The sequence below is a fragment of the Pyxicephalus adspersus genome, chromosome 10, assembly GCF_032062135.1.
Source record: "Pyxicephalus adspersus chromosome 10, UCB_Pads_2.0, whole genome shotgun sequence".
Lineage (NCBI taxonomy): Eukaryota > Metazoa > Chordata > Amphibia > Anura > Pyxicephalidae > Pyxicephalus > Pyxicephalus adspersus.
This window is the reverse complement of record NC_092867.1, coordinates 52,448,788-52,467,654: the sequence shown is the minus strand read 5'-3', so window position 1 is coordinate 52,467,654 and position 18,867 is coordinate 52,448,788. Positions and strand designations below refer to the sequence as shown.

General features: G+C 37.4%; 1 protein-coding gene across 1 annotated transcript in view; it reads right to left on the bottom strand.

Annotated features, from left to right (window-relative positions):
* Positions 1–13,927, bottom strand: part of ZNF488 (zinc finger protein 488) — a 27,680-nt gene extending 13,753 nt beyond the window's left edge. Inside the window, exons 1-2 of the mRNA XM_072424534.1 lie at positions 13,854–13,927; positions 3,457–3,653 (exon numbers count right to left, since the gene is read on the bottom strand). Coding sequence (XP_072280635.1) covers positions 3,457–3,637 — 181 coding nt within the window. The 5' untranslated portion in view covers positions 3,638–3,653; positions 13,854–13,927. The remainder of the gene's footprint in view (positions 1–3,456; positions 3,654–13,853) is intronic.
* Positions 13,928–18,867: the final 4,940 nt, after the last annotated feature.

Genomic DNA, 18,867 nt, shown 5'->3' with positions numbered 1-18,867 from the left:
TACCGCAGTGCTGTACAGAGATCACTGAGCCAGTCCCATCAGTCTCTGTACAGAGGAGCTGACACTCTAATGTCCCCCAGCACTGCACAAAGATGACTGCTGCACTCACATGAGTCATACTGTATGTCTAGCAGTTTGGTTGAAATGTGTTAATGCGTTTCCTAGTGATGGTGGAACATAGCATGTTTGGTTGAGATGTCTCCATGTGTTTCATCCAAATAAAGCTCTGACGTATAGCACAGCGCTGTACAAAGATGACAGGTGCACTCACATGAGTCTCAGTCATATGTATGGCAAGTTTGGTTGAAATGTCTCTATGCGTTTTCGAGTGATGGTGGAACATACATACACACCTACATACATCTGGTTATATTTAATATAGATTACTCAATAATTAAAAGGAAAGAGACTTGCATATTTAACAATCCCCACTCAAAGCGTACAGGTATGTAGAGCAGTTCTATCATAGAAATGGCCAATAAGGCTGATCAAAAGGACGGCAGCAGAACCAGCATTACACCATTAATTTAGCAAAAATTAACCAAGTCAGCCATATGGTTCACCATTATTTAACCAAACTCTAAATAATTTAAATTGCAATAGGTCAATGTTCTCAAAATAACATCCAGTGAATCTAAACATTCTATACAAAAAAACACCTAGAGAATAAATGAATGAAAAAAGATAATTAAAAATTACCGATATAGGCATCAGAATATATCATATAAATAACTATTTACTAAGCATACGTTTGATTTCACTATATACAACAGATGTATAATTTTACTAACACAAAGAAAACCCAAAATATTATAAACCCAAAATTATAACTATCAAATAAATGCCATGCATTTAGGATATAAATCTAAATGTGAACAAAATCCATAATTTACTGTGACATATACGACCTCCCAATCTTTTATAGAAGTCTCCAGCTGATCTTATAGTATGCATATTCCACTTGTATGGAATCACCCAGTACCATACTGAATGATCCCAATGGAAGGCAATCAAGTGTTTGGAGGAATGCTGGCTTTGTCCTCTGGACTGGTGTGCCTCAGATGCTTTGGAGTAGGCTGGTAGCGGTCCATAATTTTATGCAATTGGACCAACCACTGGATGTTCTGGTTTTACATGTAAGGGGAAATGATCTAGGTAAGGAGGACATATAAGAAATTGATCAGGTATTTAAAGTGGGATTTTTTTACCGATGAGTACTACATTCCCTGGTATGATAATTGTGTGGTCGGAGATTGTGGCTCGCAGGCAATGGCGGGTGGCTAGGTCAGTGAAACGCTGAAACAAGGCAAGGATTAAAGTAAATAAAGAAGTGGGTGACTTTGTTGTTAGGAATGGGGGTTAGGTGACTCGGTAAATGGAGTTGGAGTACCTGCGAGGAGATGGGGCACACCTGAATGCAATTGGAATACAGGCGTCACAGATCCATGCAGCACCATGGGATCTGTGCCCTCTTCTGTGTCACCCACTTTGCTCTTCCACATTGCCAGCAGCAACTCTGTTCAGGATTCCCATTCTCTGGACACTTCCTAAACTTTGGCTTGTCTGACTACGCTCCTGTCTAATGCTGCTGTACTATTCTTTGGTGCTACCCAGTCAGCAGTTACTAGCCCCTGCCTGTGGCAACCTGGGCACTACCTCCTAAAGTCCATCACCCTTTGCGACCGTGAAACTTTGGTATCAGTGATATCAGTAAGGTATTCAGTGAGCTCTGGGGGTGTGACCTTGAAAGTGTAAGGTGATTGCTCTCTCTCAGAGGTGGTGTAGGCCCATGGAATAAGGGGTAGCTGGGAAAAGTTACAAAGGATGCAGACCCCCTAAAAATTGCCATGGTTAGGTGAACATTGCCTTCGAGGGCATGCAAGCAGAAAATGTTATGACAGGAAGCAGGCAGTGAGAGGGTTAATAGTAAAGGTCGGGAAGTTATCACAAGAGTGAAGAGGGAGGTGAAAGTGACATAGAGGTGGGTGGAGAATAAAGGGGTTAAAAGGACAGGAATTTGAGAGGACAGAGTGAGGGAAAAGTTTTAGGTAAATGTGGGAAATGTTTTTAGAGAGGGAAAAGTTTCTCTTGCGAGGGAAAAGTTCCAGAAAAGCATCTTAACTTACACATCCAAAATGTCCGATGTGGAGGTCGAGCTGCCCCAATTCAGGGCTGCGGCAGAGGAGGGTGGGCCAGGCTGGTTACAAAGAGAAGTGGCTGCAGTCCTAATGGAATGGCTTCTGTGGCTGTTGAGGTGGCCGGGAGGAATCCTTAGTCGTGGCGGAGCCCTAGGATGGCAGGGGGTCAGCATGCCCAGATGCTGCCCCCCTCATGCGCAGTCCTGGAGGAGGATCGGCTGCCTGCTGTGGGGGCAAGCAGCAGCATGGCTGGTGGGGTTTGTAGGCGAGCGCTTCCATGGGCAAAATTGATGGCCCGGCGGCAGGTGAGTGAGCCACAAGGCTCTGGCCAGGAGGTGGAGGTGCCGCGGGGGTCTTCCAGACAGGCCACGCATGTACTGGCCTGTCTGGAGCAATTATGGGCAATTATGGAGCAATTATGGAGCTGTTGGTCTATGCCAAGATGGCAGCGGGCATGACGGTTTCCTCCAAGATGGTGGGTGCCGGGATGCGGTTTGGCGTGGGGTGTGTGGGGGGTCTGCAGTTTCTGGTGGAGTTCAGGGATCAGAAGGGGAGAGGTGGCGCCCGCGATGAGCTAGGGCCTGTGAAGGTGGAGGGGAAAGATGTGGTTGAGGGTAGCAGTGGTGGGCAAGTTACCACATGGGGGGAGGTGTGGTCAGCAATTGTGGTCAGGCATAAGGGAGAGTAGGTTGTATTTGAGTAGGTATGGGGTTATGTGGGTATGGATCTCTGGTGTTTGGGGATTCAGGACAGGGTGCAGAGAGCTTTGAAGGTGTGGTGGAGCGTACAAGCAAGAAGTGCCTTGTGCTGCTTTGGCGGTGAAATTCTTGAAGGATGTTGGTTTGGGTAGTGTTTAAATGAGGGTGGGAGAGCCCTTGGTGTGGAATCTCCCAAAAACGTGTATGATAAAGATCATGGTTATTGTGGTTATGTGGTGGGACTGCACTTATGGTGATATCATTCTCGAGCTTGGCATGATGCGGCTGGGTGCATACATATCTTGGTGGAGCAGATCCCAAAAAGGGGTTAATAGAAAGAGGACCGGTAACCAGATGTTAATGTTTGTGAGAAAAAGTGTGGGAAAATGGTATTTAAAATGTTAATTTTGGTTGGGTTATTGGTGTTTTGTTTTTTATTTTGTTATCTAATTATGTTTATTTAAATGCTTCATTTATTAGTATAATAAAAGGGCCATTTAAGCAAAGTCATGTGGTTGTATGTGCTTGTTAATATAATGTTAATAGTTATGCTTATATTGCTATCTGTGTGCAAATCTTAAAAATTCTATGTTTAATTTAATTCTCAGGTAAAAACTCACCAAAGGATCCTGTTCGTAATTCTTGTAGTTCCAACATTCTGGCAACCTGTCCATCATACCAAACCAAAAGCTGGTCACCCTTCTGTACAAGGTGATGGGTTCTTAGTGTAGCTACTCCTGTCTCCATATTGATATCTAGTACCTTTTCTGCAGGGTCAGAGGAATACTCAACCAATTGCATCCAATGTGATGTCTACCTAGAAAATAAGACCGGGGTAAATACATTTAGCCAAGAAATCAGTGTGTTTGCATAAACCAAACATTGAGTATTTTAAAATTGGAAGAAAATGATTTTCCACCCAATAGAGATTGTATTGTATTATAGTTCTCTACATTATATTATAAGTATATCCACCAGGAATGTGCTAACATTTGATAACAATAAACGTATTTGCTTTTCTACTAAATATAGAAATGTATATTTCTGCTTTTTTTTTTTCAACATATACATTCCTAAGATAAGTATGTGGATTCCTAGGATAGTTTACAGTTTACTTGATGTTTCCTATCAAATATACATTATTCTGAACCAATTCAAGAATCATTGCTGTCACTGATTTTTTTTTTCAATTCATTGTTCATTTCAGGCAGCAGCCGAAAATTCTGGCCAATCATTTTTCTGTCAAATTGATTACCTGCTTCCTCTTTCCTTGTGTCAGGTTACAGAAAAGGCCACTCGAAGCTGGCAGCACCCTCAGGCTGGTATGCCATGCGAAAGAGAAATAAACAATGATGCCCTACAACAGGACAATGTCAATGTCTGCATAACAAAAATGTAGTTGAAGATTCTTGATATTACTGCAGCTTGAAAGAATTTTACTGGTAATTTTTTTCTTTTTTTTTTTTTGAAGCTCATAGAAACCAGAGTGAGCCTTATGTTAGAGATCTGGGCGGTAATCCCAATCTTGAGGCTTGGCTACCTAGAATCATTGATGCTTCACTACCTAAAGTCATTGAACTAGAAATAATTAGGTAGGATGGCATTAAAAACTTTTTAAGTTTATTTGATGCATGACATATTTCCACCTTGGAGTTAACCCCTAGAATTTCAAATGGCTAATTTATTTTTGTGCTGTGAATATGACTCTCCAATTTACTGTAACAGTCAGCTAGCATGAGGCATGCAAACTTACAGTTGCCCCATAAGAATGCTGTCTAGAGGCACCCATTCCCTTTGTGTGGATCATTACTCACTGAGTAAGAGGCAGAGCTCTCCAATTAGCAGATTGCAGAAGCATTTGGTTTATATTGGAACACAGCAGAGAGACCATCACTTCCACACAGAGCAAGTGTCTTTTCCTGCAATTTATTTAAAGGGGACATACTTTTATACTTAATAATAATAATAATAATATTAATAATCAACAGGATTTTTATAGCGCCAACATAGGTGTTGCAAATGACAGACAGATGCAGACAGTGACACAGGAGGAGGAGAGGACCCTGCCCAAAGAGCTTACAATACAATTGTAAGACTTACTACATCTTTCCTTAAAATTAAACTTAGAATGTATTTAGCTGATTGTGGAGAAAAAAAAAAACATCTGCTGGCTGGTGTACCTTTGCCTTTTAGTAGGTACATATGTTCAGACTCTCTCCCTAAATTCTTTCTAAATTCCAGTTGGGGACTAGAATCCATGCACTTGTAATAATTTGTAACAAGTCAGTGTGGTTCCCAGCTATGAGTTAACCGTTGTTAATTATGGTTATCATTTTGGACTAAACAATTTAGTTTAGGAACATTACCCTGGGAATGCCACTATGCTTTTTTGTAACTGCACAAAAAAGAGTATTGTAAACTACCACAGTATTGTAAACTACCACAGAACCTAAAATGTGAAAAAAACATGATAAAAACTGTAATGTATGGGTAACCAAATGTATATTTTACCCTTTAGTAGCTTATAAAATATTTAATATGTATACCAAATTATTATACCCTATCTATCTATACTCAAGTATAACGTACAAAGGATTTTTTAAGAGAAAGTGATCCATCATAACTAACTACACTATACTTTCATACAGTTACAAAGTTAAAAAAGATAAACAGATTGAGCCGATGTGATGTATTCCTTTCATTTTTAAATATATGTTTTAAAAACTGATGCATTTGTTATCAATTTTATTGGTATTTTTGTTGATTACTGTTTTGAATGTTAGCAGTGATGTCTGCATTTTTAATTTACTAAGATAGGTACCTTGGTTTATAGCTGAGTATACACAATATTTTAACATGTATAAAATAAAACATTATATACTCAGTATGTATATGTATATATATATATATATATATATTTTTTTTTTTTTTTTAACAGCAAAGTAGAATGATTTAGGTTAACACTGTCACATAAGCAATCTTATATATGGTGACAATTCACAAGGTCTGGCTATGAAAGATGTTGTTTCCCTACTGTCCTTTAACTAGTGAGAAGGATGTGTGGGCTTCATGGCCACTAGTGATTGCAGATTTAAATATATTATGTGCATATGTTTAGGAAACATGTTAACAAATATTTTTAAATTGTTCAGTGTTGACTGGTCTGTAGTGAATTTTTGTTCCAAAAATATTTTTGACACTTTGATTTTTAAGCACTTATAAGCACAATGCTCTCTAAAATTATTGAAAATGCTCATTATTAAATCTATCGATCATGCTGGTCATCAGAAAAGAGCATTAATAAAGCCCTATTGTGGTTGCTTAATTCATAAAAAAATGCAATTAGTTTGAAAGGGGGAGGGGTCATTTAACAGATCTACCATTTTTTTATAATTAAGTCCCTAGGAATCACAGGTATAATAGTGACTCTGAGTGTAGCTATATAAGATATGAGGCTATGGGCACAAGAATGCCTAGGCACAGAAAGTAAACTGTTATGTTTATGGAAAAATTTCAGGCAAAGTATATTATCTACAGAAGTGCTAAGACACAATATACATGTCTACATGTAACCTATAGCATAGCAAATCTTTTTTGTTCCTGCCTGGACAACAGATTCAATTGAAAAACAGTGAATTCATTATGCAAACAAAATGTAAATTTGTTTTGTAGTTTTACAAATGGCTCAAAAAATATAGGTAAAACAGGAAAAATAAACCAAGCATTTACAGATGCACCAGATGAAAGCAGGCAGCAAGACTGAAGACATTCTTATTACAATATAAAACCTAATTTTACCAAGAGGTGTTATAATGAAATTTAGACAGAGGGTGGCACAAGCTTCAAACATATATGCAGTATCTAGCAGGCAAAAGGAAAAATATTGAAGCTAGAAAGAAAAAAATAATAAAATGGCCATACGTTTACAGCAGAACATGGCTGTATTATAATCATGCAGTCAATCATTCAGTGCTAATGAATAAATGTATTGGAATATGTCACAGTCACTTTGGTATTAATGATAAGTATTGTGTATTTAACCTCCTAATCTCTCTAGGTTTATGGTAATATTTCACTTTGGTACAAATTAAGGTGGAGAATCTTAGTTACCTACACAAATACAAAGTACTTCAAAGGCTGGGACAATAGTAATAATGAGAGATTTTACCAATACTGAAATTGGTCTAATGGCATTGAACGGCGAAAAAGCAAATGTTTACAAATATACCACCGCATATTATAATAATACTATACAATTTTGTATGACTGTTTATAAAAGTTCTAACCAAAAAAGGTGATCTACCTGTATCTCATTCTCAAAAGTGTACAAGTGTTTATATAGAGTAGCCAATCTCAACCTGGGTTCCATGGATTGATGAAGATGTCAGTGCCAGCAAAGTTAGTTTTTCTTGCAGAGGAGATATAAACCCATCATTTTTGTAAGAAAGTACCTGCCTGACATTACCATTACCTTAAAAACTTTTTTAAAACGAAATAGTGTGTGTGTGAAAAATAAAATTTCAGATCTGTCGGCAGATTAGATAGAATTGAACTTTTTTCCCCAGAATAACCTAAAGCTCTACTATGTAATTATGCATGTAACCTGATACATAAAACAATAAAAATGGAGATGGTCAATGAAATGCAAATTTTACTTTTATATGCAAATAAACTTAAAATTAAACTCTCTGTAGCTGTAAAGATATACCAGATCAAACAGAGACGGTCCATTATCAAGGCAGTGCAATTTGCCGTCTGTTTGCATACAGAAGTCACAAGTTTGGATTTTATTGACCATCTCTATTAACCCCCTAACCGCTAAGCCCGTAATTTCTCGCACTAAATATTTTGCTCTTTTGGTTAACCCCGTATTTTTTCGCCTACACTAAAATCCCCACTTACCTGGTCCCGCTGTGCTAATCCAGCGTCGGGTCCATGTTGCAGAGGAGATATAAACCCATCATTTTTGTAAGAAAGTACCTGCCTGACATTACCATTACCTTAAAAACTTTTTTAAAACGAAATAGTGTGTGTGAAAAATAACATTTCAGATCTGTCGGCAGATTAGATAGAATTGAACTTTTTTCCCCAGAATAACCTAAAGCTCTAAAGTTATGAGAATTACACTTTTTTTTGCTTATCGTTGAACTTGGTAGATCTGTCTTTTTAAAAGCTGACATACTATGTAATTATGCATGTAACCTGATACATAAAACAATAAAAATAGAATTGGTCAATGAAATGCAAATTTTACTTTTATATGCAAATAGACTTAAAATTAAGCTCTCTGTAGCTGTAGAGATACCAGATAAAACAGAGATGGTCCATTATCAAGGCAGTGCAATTTGCTGTCTGTTTGCATATAGAAGTCACAAGTTTGGATTTTATTGACCATCTCTATTAAAGAACAACTGTTTTCTGTGTATGGCCCTCTACACCAACACAAATGAACATGTTGTCAGGGCAAAAGAATGGAAGACAGTTATGACTGACTTCACTATCTTCCATTATGTACTGTAAGTTTCAAGACTTTTATCAGCATCCTTTGTCCAAAACATTCTGGTAATGCTATAATCAAAATTTCTATTACTCCAAATCTAAGTTTAGTAGGTGAATAAAAAAAGACATACTGACATTTGTGGCAGTAACTTTAGTAGGAAAAACTTACATTTTGTTTACTATCGTGCTCTACTCCTATGCCACTCACTGTGATGAACATTTGCAAGACCCCCTGCGTAGGTTTGTAAAAAATCCAGTTTATAAAATGAGTGGGGGTGGGAAATACTGTCATACACCTAGTGTGTTGCAAGCTCATTTATAAGATGAATAGTTTATTTTTAAAGGGTCTAAGCTATCTGTTTGGAGATTGAGAAACCTAGGCAAGTTCTCTTTTCATTAGTAATTGATTTGAATCAAGCAGGAAAATCTAGCTTTGCTGGTTTATTCACTCCTGATCATTTACTAATAAAGTGGAAAAAAATGAAATTATGCGACCAGTTATGAGAATGCTGTTTGACTGATCTAGTAATTCCATATACTTGATGTAAGGTGAGAGGTAGAGGAAGTGACACCCTCTCACCCGAGGGGGGGGGGGGGGGGCATAGGAAATTTATTAAAAAGACTACATTCAACATGTGTCTGGGACACTTCAAACTACTCAGGCGCACTAAGTTTACTGTTTGACTGTTCTCATGATTTCTGTACGTTCTTGTTTTTAATCTTTTTGTTCTCAGACTTGTAATGATGATTTGCTGTGTCTTATTTATTCAAAATGCACTGTATGTAAATTTTTGATGTGTCTTAATAAAACATTATTTATATATTTAAAAAAAGGCTACATTCATTAAAAAAGGATTGTGATATTGGGGATAGCATTAATGTCAGATCTCCCACTAAATGTAGAGGAATAGTGGCTATAGTGCCTCTTTACAGACCAGGGTCATAAATTTCCCATTATCAGATATTTCTTTCTCTGACAACCAGCATCCTTCCAGACCCTCTAGTTTACAACAGACATTCTAAAAGTTGGAGTTTTGTTTCTCCAGAAGTCGAAAACCTTAGTATCTGGCATCTAAGGCTATATAACACACACGTGCGATCTTTCACAGCCCTTTTCAACTACAAACAACTGCACGATGCATGGACGAGCGCTGTACATACAAGAGGGGAGGAGGAACGGTACCCTGACTGCACTCTCTTCCCTTCACTTTCATTACGATGGTTCCTCTTTAGTGGATTCACTAAGACAGTCGTTCAGACAATGACTGCTGTACACACGCCAGATTCTCCTTTGACAATCATGAGCTGAGGTGATTATCAGATGAAAATAAACTGACGTGTGTATGTAGCCTAAGATCAGTAGACTGGCCTCTGATTGACCTCTGAGCTGTATTCAGGAACCCATGTATTAATAATCTTTATATTTCCAGTTCACAGTTCTATAACTAGTCTCCTAGGCCTCCTGAATACCAGGAAACCATGTTTAGCCTGTTATGGTGCACCATAAGTACCAGACACACCTGGTTTGGTCTCTGAACTCCATAATTTGCACTGAGGAATAATCTGGGGGTTTGCATTTTATAAAACCTGTATTTAGGAAATTAATATTAATGGCTAGAACAAGGGCATTTGGAGGTGTCCACAAGCATCATAATCCATGTGGAGACAGCCCCACCCTGCTATCATTGAATTGTCTAATTAGTCCGACCTCTGTGGTTGGCATAGAAAAAGCCATGTAAGCCTAGCAGAGGGAGTTCCCACTGATACCATCTTGTTGCTAAGGACAACGACACTGACACATTGAGCACTGCACAGAGCCCAGTGACTCTGACTAATAGCTTGTTTTTTTTACAGCAACCTGGGCAAACCAACTCTATACTTAAGTATAATTTTACAGTTATTCCTTTTTATTATACTCTGTTGCTATTGTTCCGTTATCGTTCAGTAATTAGTCTTTATTTTTTCTGTGTTTGTTTATGCACTGTGTTTTGTTATGTTTTTACTTATTAACCTCCCAACCGCTAATTTCAAACATTTTTTATATTCATGATATCTACTAGAACCCTGTTCGGACATATTTCTGTAAGTTACAGGTCTACAATTTAAAAAAAAAAATTCATTAAAACCTGTAACGCTTTTGGTACAGAAATCTGGACATCAGTGTAACGCCCAGGTGGTTAAACAATATAAAAAAGTGTAAGCTGAATCTCTGAATGTTCAAAGTAAAAAAGTGTAACTGCTAACCTGAAAACGCTACTATAAACATTGTGATTGCTGAGACATCACTGGAGTTGCAGCTGGTGACACAGATAGGACTAAAGGAAACAGAATCATAACTGCGATTGTTAAGGTTAACGGTGGGTGCTTCTATCTAAGCACGTGGTGGTAGTCTACCTATGATTGTGTGTTTAGCAAGGGTAAACTGATTTTATTCTTGCCCCATGATGGCCCTTCTAGGCCTGCTGGTGCTTGGATGGCTGCTGAGCATGCTGGAAAGTCTATGCGCAGGGTGTGGACTGAGAGAGGGCGTTCGTCACAAGGACCCAGTACTGGTTCTCTAATTTGAACAATACTGAGGTAGGTAATCCAACACTGAGTTCAATAAAGTGTAAGAACAGTGGTAATCTAAACTAGCTCACAATGGGCCTGAATATAAAAACTTACAAAGACTGGAAAAGACTATTAGCATTATTTATTAAAGATACCTTATCCAGCAAACCTGGAATAGATTTCTAAAAAGTCATCTGCTATTTGTAAGCAAATGTTTTCAATCCTGGACCAGATCCTTTCTATGTTTGCTGGATTACCCAGGTTCACTGATGAATATTAAATCAGGCCCTATCATGTGAGAACCTGAGTGAACTACCTAAGCTAGAATACATTTCCATAAATCATTTGCTATTAATTGGCAAATATTTAAAACCTGGACCAGATCCATTTCAGATTTTCTGGATCACCCAAGTTCTCCCATGATAGTCTATCTTCTTGTCTTGGAGAGCTTTGCTTAAATCTAGCCCATTATTTCACTCGCATTCACACAGCAACTATTCCAGTAGTAAAAAAATGGGTTGAACCTATTATAAGTGAATATAAAAGGGTACTGGCCAAAGGCCAACTAACTATCGCTTGAAGGCTTTGTTTAATATATTGATATGATTTGTTGTATGTGTTGTATTTATATTTGTGTTATGTAACTCTTTTCCTGCATATACGATTCTGTAAACAGTATAACATTTTTATACGTAATTAGTGTGTTTTCTCCGTCGCTGATGACCACCTCAGAATTTACAGCAGGAATTATTAATATTGAATTAATATTCATATTTTATTGGATATTGTCCTTAATAATAATAATAATAATAATAATAATAATAATCATAATTTCTTACAGGAGATTGATTACATTTGAAATATTTGAGGAAGTATTCAGCTCTGGGTGGAAGTGATGCAGTAATCCCAGTGCCATAATTTGACATAACAGTACATGATAAATATGTGTACACTAAAATACACCATAGCTTCCTATTACAATGAGAATTTATTTGTATTGCACTAACCAGTGGTAATAATTTCCTATTTAAAACAGTTAAGAATCTTAGTTACTTCCTGAGACATGGGCTGTCATCCAAGCATTGTAATATTTTCTGGTGCACTACGTCAGATTATGGCTGGGGCATAGCTGCTGTGGTATCAACATGCACAGACAATTTTAGAAAAATGTGTTCAGTCATGTTCAACTGTCTGAGTTTTTTTTTCATCTGTTTTTCAAACTATTTCAGTATCCTATTACTGGGGGCACACCGGCCAGAGCCGCGGCCCACCTGTCAGACGGCTACAGCCCAGGGGTTGGGGACCCCTGGTTTACAACAAATATACCAGGTTTAATAAAACCACATGCTTTTATTATTTTATTTTTCACATGAGGTTTGGGTTTGTTTGAGTATGGAGCTTAAATGTATATTTTTTGTTAGTTGTATAGGTTTTAACTTGTTCTTGCCTCTTGGCTAAAGATTACCGGTAATAAATAGGTTGTTGTAAGAATCCAAATATATATATAGTCTTAAAATATATTAAATGTGTAGGCTTACCTACAAAATGTTTATATTGACCTGTTTTACTATTCATTAGGAAAACAAACTAGTCTTACATAATAGAACCCTGAAACTAAGAAACATGTAAACTATAGGACATTGTGTTTCTGGAGTCCTGAAAAAATCAAATTTTATTGGATTTTTTTAAACATCCATGTTAAATCTAAAATGACTATTTAAGTAAATAATTCTATTAGGTATAAACTTCTTCCATGATGCATTCAATTAGTATCAAATAGTGGTTATCCTGCCAGTTCCCTCTTTCCCTGTTGTAAACTGACCACACCAAGCACAAAAGCACAGACCCAGTCACTTTGCACCTCTCAGCCTGACGATCAGACCCACAGGGCACTGTAGTACCACAGTATGCTTGGCTGCAACATCCCCTTGGACAGCCTACTGAAAATGATTGACAGCAGCACCCCCTACAGTACTATGCATCATTGTACATCCTATACTCAAGAAATGCCCCGGGCCCAGGTAGCCATCAGGTAGCCCTCTTCTACATGACTGACAGTTGGTTTACACAGAATTTTTTTGAGCACTTAAAATAAATGGTTTCAGTTCCACTTCAAAACAGCAGTTTTTACTTTTGTAAATACTTCTTTTAACAGTTTTACTAGTTGACCTTGCAGCAAAATCCACAATTTTTCTTACCTGCCAAGGACTAAACTGTTCATCAAAAGTGGAAGTTACAGAGTTGGGAAAAGGTATATCACACCAGCAGAAGTGGTAAAAAAGGTCAACATTTATTCATATGACTTAATTTTTATTGGTGCGGGTGAACTATTTGCCATAATAGGTAATCGTGCAAAGCAAAGTTGGGTTTTTGTCTTTTTACTGAAAGATTATTTAAAACTCCATGCCAACCTAAAACTATACTTGCCAGCATTTGTGCAGCTTCTTCTTGCATTCCAATATGAGAACTGTGGCTCATAATAAATTGTGCACTTTTTAGGTGAGGAATTTATTTTGTGTAGCCAACTGCACTTCTGTTATGTAATCCCACAGAGCCAGTAACCGTTTACCTATTATAATCCCAAAATATTAATACAATTCTAAATTACTTAACAAAGTCTTACTGTCATAGCTTTGCAAACATTTGAGAAAGCCTCACATTATAACCAAGTCTAATAAAATTAGCATATAATCTTTACTTTACAAATTTTATATAGAGTCGCTTTTGCTTGTGGGCAAAACTGTGTTCTAAAGATTTTATAGACTTGCACAGAGCTTAATTTCCCATAAGCATTTGCTGGTAATGAACTAGTTGACTACTTGACAGCAGTTAAGAAACATGATACTAATTTTGACAAGATCAAAAACATTCTAATATCTTTGGGTGGCATTTCTATTTTGTTAATCTGGAATGATATGATCCCACTTACCCATCCATCGTCAAAACCCCAGAGGGGAAAATCACTTACCTGCTAGAGGCCGTACAACAAGCAGGTGGCAATGGGTCTGAGTATGACCATCATCAGCAGAAGGCAGCCAAGAGACAATCTCTGATAATAACACAGGCTAAAAACCAAGCACAAAAAGGGAAAGAGAAAGGGAGGGGGTTATGTGAGGCACAGCCAGTCAAGAGGAAAGGAGGAGGAAGGAACAGTGACAAAATAATAGAAGATACAAAAAGAAGAGCCCTAGAGGGACAACCAGAACAACATGCATTCATATTTTTCACCAAGTTCAGTCATTGTCAACGCTGATAACAGGTTTGCATGACCCTCAACAATTTAATTGTTTCTACTTACCAGTGCACAATTCCTGGTCAAAAGACAACTTACTGCCCAGTAAAATAAAACTCTTTCTCTAAAGAGACAATAATAAAACAATGCCTTTTGCTAAAATAATTTTGTGTAGATATACCTTACCTAATATAATACCACAGGCAATGAAAAAAAATCTACCTTTCCTCAAACAAAAACAGATTTTTTTCTACTATGAGTTGATGGATAAAGATATTTAGTGACCCTATTACCACAAGGTGACATGCAAAAAACATGAAGTATATTATAACCTGGGTGTTAAAATGCCACACTTTCTCTATCCACGGGAGGTATGTTGACACTTTGGGTCTGATTTAATAAACTCTCCAAGGCTGGAGAGAATGCACTTTCACCAGTGAAGCTGGGGGATCTAGCAAACCTGAAATGGATCTGGTCCAGGATTCAAAACATTTGCTAGCAAATAGCAAAATACTTTGAAGAAATCCATTCCAGGGTTACCCAGCTTCACTGATGAAAGTGTATTCTCTCCAGCCTTGAAGAGCTTTAATAAATCAGGCTCTTTAAATATGTTGAATACCTGAAACCCCTACACACCATTGTTCCTTCCACCAGTTTGTATGTTATATGTCTAGATATGAGCCAGAAAAAACATAGCCTGTGGCAGGACAGCAGATTTTTGACACAACTAATACAATATATAATGCCTTTGTATTTTGTACAAGTGATATGTTAAAAAGTTAAAATATGGCAACCCAGAGATGTCTTGTGCACTGCTTTCCCAGACTGGTTAAACTATCATATATGCAGGTATTGATAAAGATCAAATTAAAAAAATATCATTTTCATTTAAATATATTGCATTTAGTACACCAGTATATTGCAGGTTCCTATCCGTTACTATATGTACACTGTGCTCTTTCCAATAAGCCCGTTTGGCTTTCATGTCTCCATTAACGGTTCACTAGATCCTGTTCTGTCCTCTCTTCTTGTGTGGGATTAGAATTATTGGGGCATGTACTCTGTCTTGACACGTTCCTTGTGGAAAAAAATAATGAATGTTGACACAAAAAGGTTTTCATCAATGGACTCCAGAACTGCTCAAGTAACAATATGTTTCGAATACATAAATGTTTTTGTGGCCAAGCAGTGGCAGGTTTTCTGACTTTAAATTGGTACAGTGCAGTGTTACAAAGAAAATGGAGCACACAAACCATTCTATCAAACTTTTGCATCACTGGGCAATCTTTTCCAATGAAAATACACTTGATCTTGTTAAAACCACATGGCATGTATACATTATTATTTGATAATAATATTGCATAGGGGCACTGATAGATATTTAAATTCACAAATAGGCTGTCAAAGTTGAACTGTAAAAGTTGTGCTGTTCTGTAACATGTCATACAGCTTTAAAGCAATACCTAAGCTTGTAATTGAAATACATTACAGATTTGCTTTTCTGCATTTTTCAGGTCCTGCACAGCAATCATTTTGGTTTTCATGCTACTTGTTTGGCAATAGTTAGCCCAACAGTCAAAATTTAAACATGACTCTCATTGACTTGTTGTTGAATTTGCGGTTTACCTAATTATTCAGTGCTGTGGTGTGGTGTGATGTAATGTATATAACCATTCACTCAAAATGGACACTAGAGAATGGTCATCTGTGTGAGGAATGAGTGTTCTCTGAAGCTGTGTCTGGTAAAAAAAATACTCCCCTATCCTCTCTCTTCGCTACTCCAATGACCTACTACTGACTTCCTCACTCATAACCTCATCACACGCACAGCTACAGCTTTTCTAAAGCTGCCCCGACTCTCTGGAATGGTCTTCCTCTCCCTATTTGGCTTGCTCCTACTTTCTGCTCCTTTAAAAGAGCACTCAAACCCCATTTTTTCAAACTTGCCCACTCATATTCTTTTGAAACCATCACTACTTCCCACCACTACATATCTCCCCTCTTATTGAGTGTTACTTCCCCCACCTCCTAGATTGTAAGCCCTTCGGGGCAGGGTCCTCTCCTCCTGTATCACTCCCCAGCCGTAACCCTGAGTGTTCTGACTTACTCTACTTACTCTAATAAACTCTATTTACTGTGCTATGAGTAATAATAAACTGTGCTAGGAGTCCGATAATCGCCTTAGGGATGATATCAGACGAAAATCTGACGTGTGTACAGAGCTCTTTATTTGTGGATCTGTCCTGGTGGATCCATGAGTGATGAATGATCGTAATGGAAGTGAAGGGGAGAGAGTGCATTGGGGTGCTCCGTTGTTCTCCTCTTCCCCTCTCAATAGAGCCGAATGGCGCTGTATATATAGTGCTCGTCTTTTGTCGTTGGAAAGGATCATAAAAGATCCTTTACAACGACAATTATTGCATGTGTGTATGCAGCCTTAGAGGCTCACTCGCATAAACTTTAAGGATCAAAAAATAAATATTTAAATTTAAAAAATTTACACAGAAGAACTTCTTTGGTTCAGTCATTCTAACTTTATTTAAACAATTGTGCCCAACAAGGAGTGTAAAAAGGCGTGGGGAGATGTCTATAGTGGATAAGGGTGGGGGGCGAGCAACGATACCAATTGGCTCCCTCTGATTCCTCTCTGCCAGTACTACACAGAATCTACACAGAACAGACCACTCCATTCACTAATTCTGCACATGGTAGCAGCATTGTACGTAAACATTTGCTTCTCCATTTGGCTGTAGGACATTGTAATCTGGATACTCAAAATGCCAGGATTGTAATGTAAACCCTGGACAGTACAGCTGAATCTGGGATATTTAGGGGGTATACTGTACAAAGGAGCCTAGACTTTGAAAAGGAAGAACCTGCTTAAAAATGGAGAGAAAAAAAATGACAGAGAGATGAGCTAGTTAGTCTGCTGCTTCTCCTTCCACCGTCCAGTCACAGGATGGGGGAAGGCCAAGACTTAAGGTCAGATTAAAAAAAAGTTCATAAAGTTCAACCACTAGAAAAAAAAACATACTACAAACCTGAAAAGCCCTGGTAAAACCATTAATTTATATTCCAGTATAAACTGAGATTTTTTGCCTTTAGAAAAATAATTTTGGTATTTACTTGGGTGACAGCAGTAGATGGTAGATGTCCGCATTTAAAGTGTACAACAAACTCCTGCCATCTGAAATATTATTAGAGTTCATTACACACTTTAGGACACAGGGCCATCTACCGCTGGCAACAAGAATGCATAAAAGATCATTTAAGTGACTTACCATAACCAATTCAAAATTGTAAAATATTTTATCCTGTAAAAATGGAGAACAATTATACATAGAATGAGTCCAAGTGTTTTTCAATCATTCATGTTTAAATAAAGAACGCCATGGATATAAATATTCACCTTAATTTTATTGCCATTTCTATTGATTACTATTTTGAATATTAGCAGCGACAGACTTATTTTGTCACCGAAGTCGAGGCAAACCATTGTTCTGTATTTCCAGGTAAATATATATATTTAGGTTTATATTCAAATTGGTTTATATATGAGTATATATGACACATATAACAACACATAATTCACGGGTTAGTTCTTGCCTCATGTTTTACCAATTGTAAAAAAAATAATAATAAAATACAGTATCTACATTGTATCATAATCCTTTATGGTGCTCTTTTAGCTTTTCTTCTGATAACCTATTTACCTTTATGTTGGGTTTATGCAAAGTGGGCTAAATTTAAGCCAAATATGGGACCTGCAGGGAACTTGCCATAATATGTACCTTTTAAAGTGCCCTTTTTTATTATTAATAATATAAAACAGGATTTTTATGGCACCAACATATTACGCAGCGCTGTACATTAAATACCCTTTCCAGTGATGCAACATCTGTGCTGCCCCTCATTTCTCTTTCACATCTCCTGGACTTCTTCTGGGTCTGGTACTACTTTGAATCATACACATTCTTTCTTGCGCTTGTGCAGTATTTTATCATGTTTATAGATGTTGATGGCATATTGATTGCTGTACTTATTGCTATATCACTCTATAACACACATGCTTTCTCTAATATTATTTTACTTATCTATACATAGGCATCATTTATTGCACACAGGATTTGCTGTACTTTGTTCCTGCTGCTTTTACATGGTGAGATTGTACATTGCCCGCACATATAGAAAAACTGGTGTAACTTTTTTCCCCCACAATGTGCATTGTTTTACCATATGCCCTGGGTGCTATTCACAATAAATGGCCCTTCAGTACCGTAATGTTTTGCTTTGAGTTACATGGTTGTGAATCCCGTTTAAAAAAAAAGTTATTCCAGCAAGAAAATAAGTTGTTTTACAAAAACATTTTACCATAGGCAAGTAAACACCGTTCGGCTGTGCCAAGGGATTTGAAAAAAAATATTTAAAAAAGAAATGAAAGGTTAATGTGTTTCTAGCTGCTTAAAAATTTTTGAGAAACATGCTTCTTTATTAAAATAATTGTGATTTCTAATAATTCTTGTAGAACTTAATTTCTTTGTGACAGATGTAAAAAATCTAATTGATGTCTTAATAGTGCAGGTCACTGAGCTGAAAAAGGATTGTGTATCTGTGGGTTCCAGATTATATGTACGTGGCATGATGACCTCCCTCCTCCTTCTTTCAATCCCCATTTATTTAACTCTCGTCCAGTAACGCGATACATCCCTCAGATCCCAAAGGATTATTGGAATTGAAAGCTGACAGTATA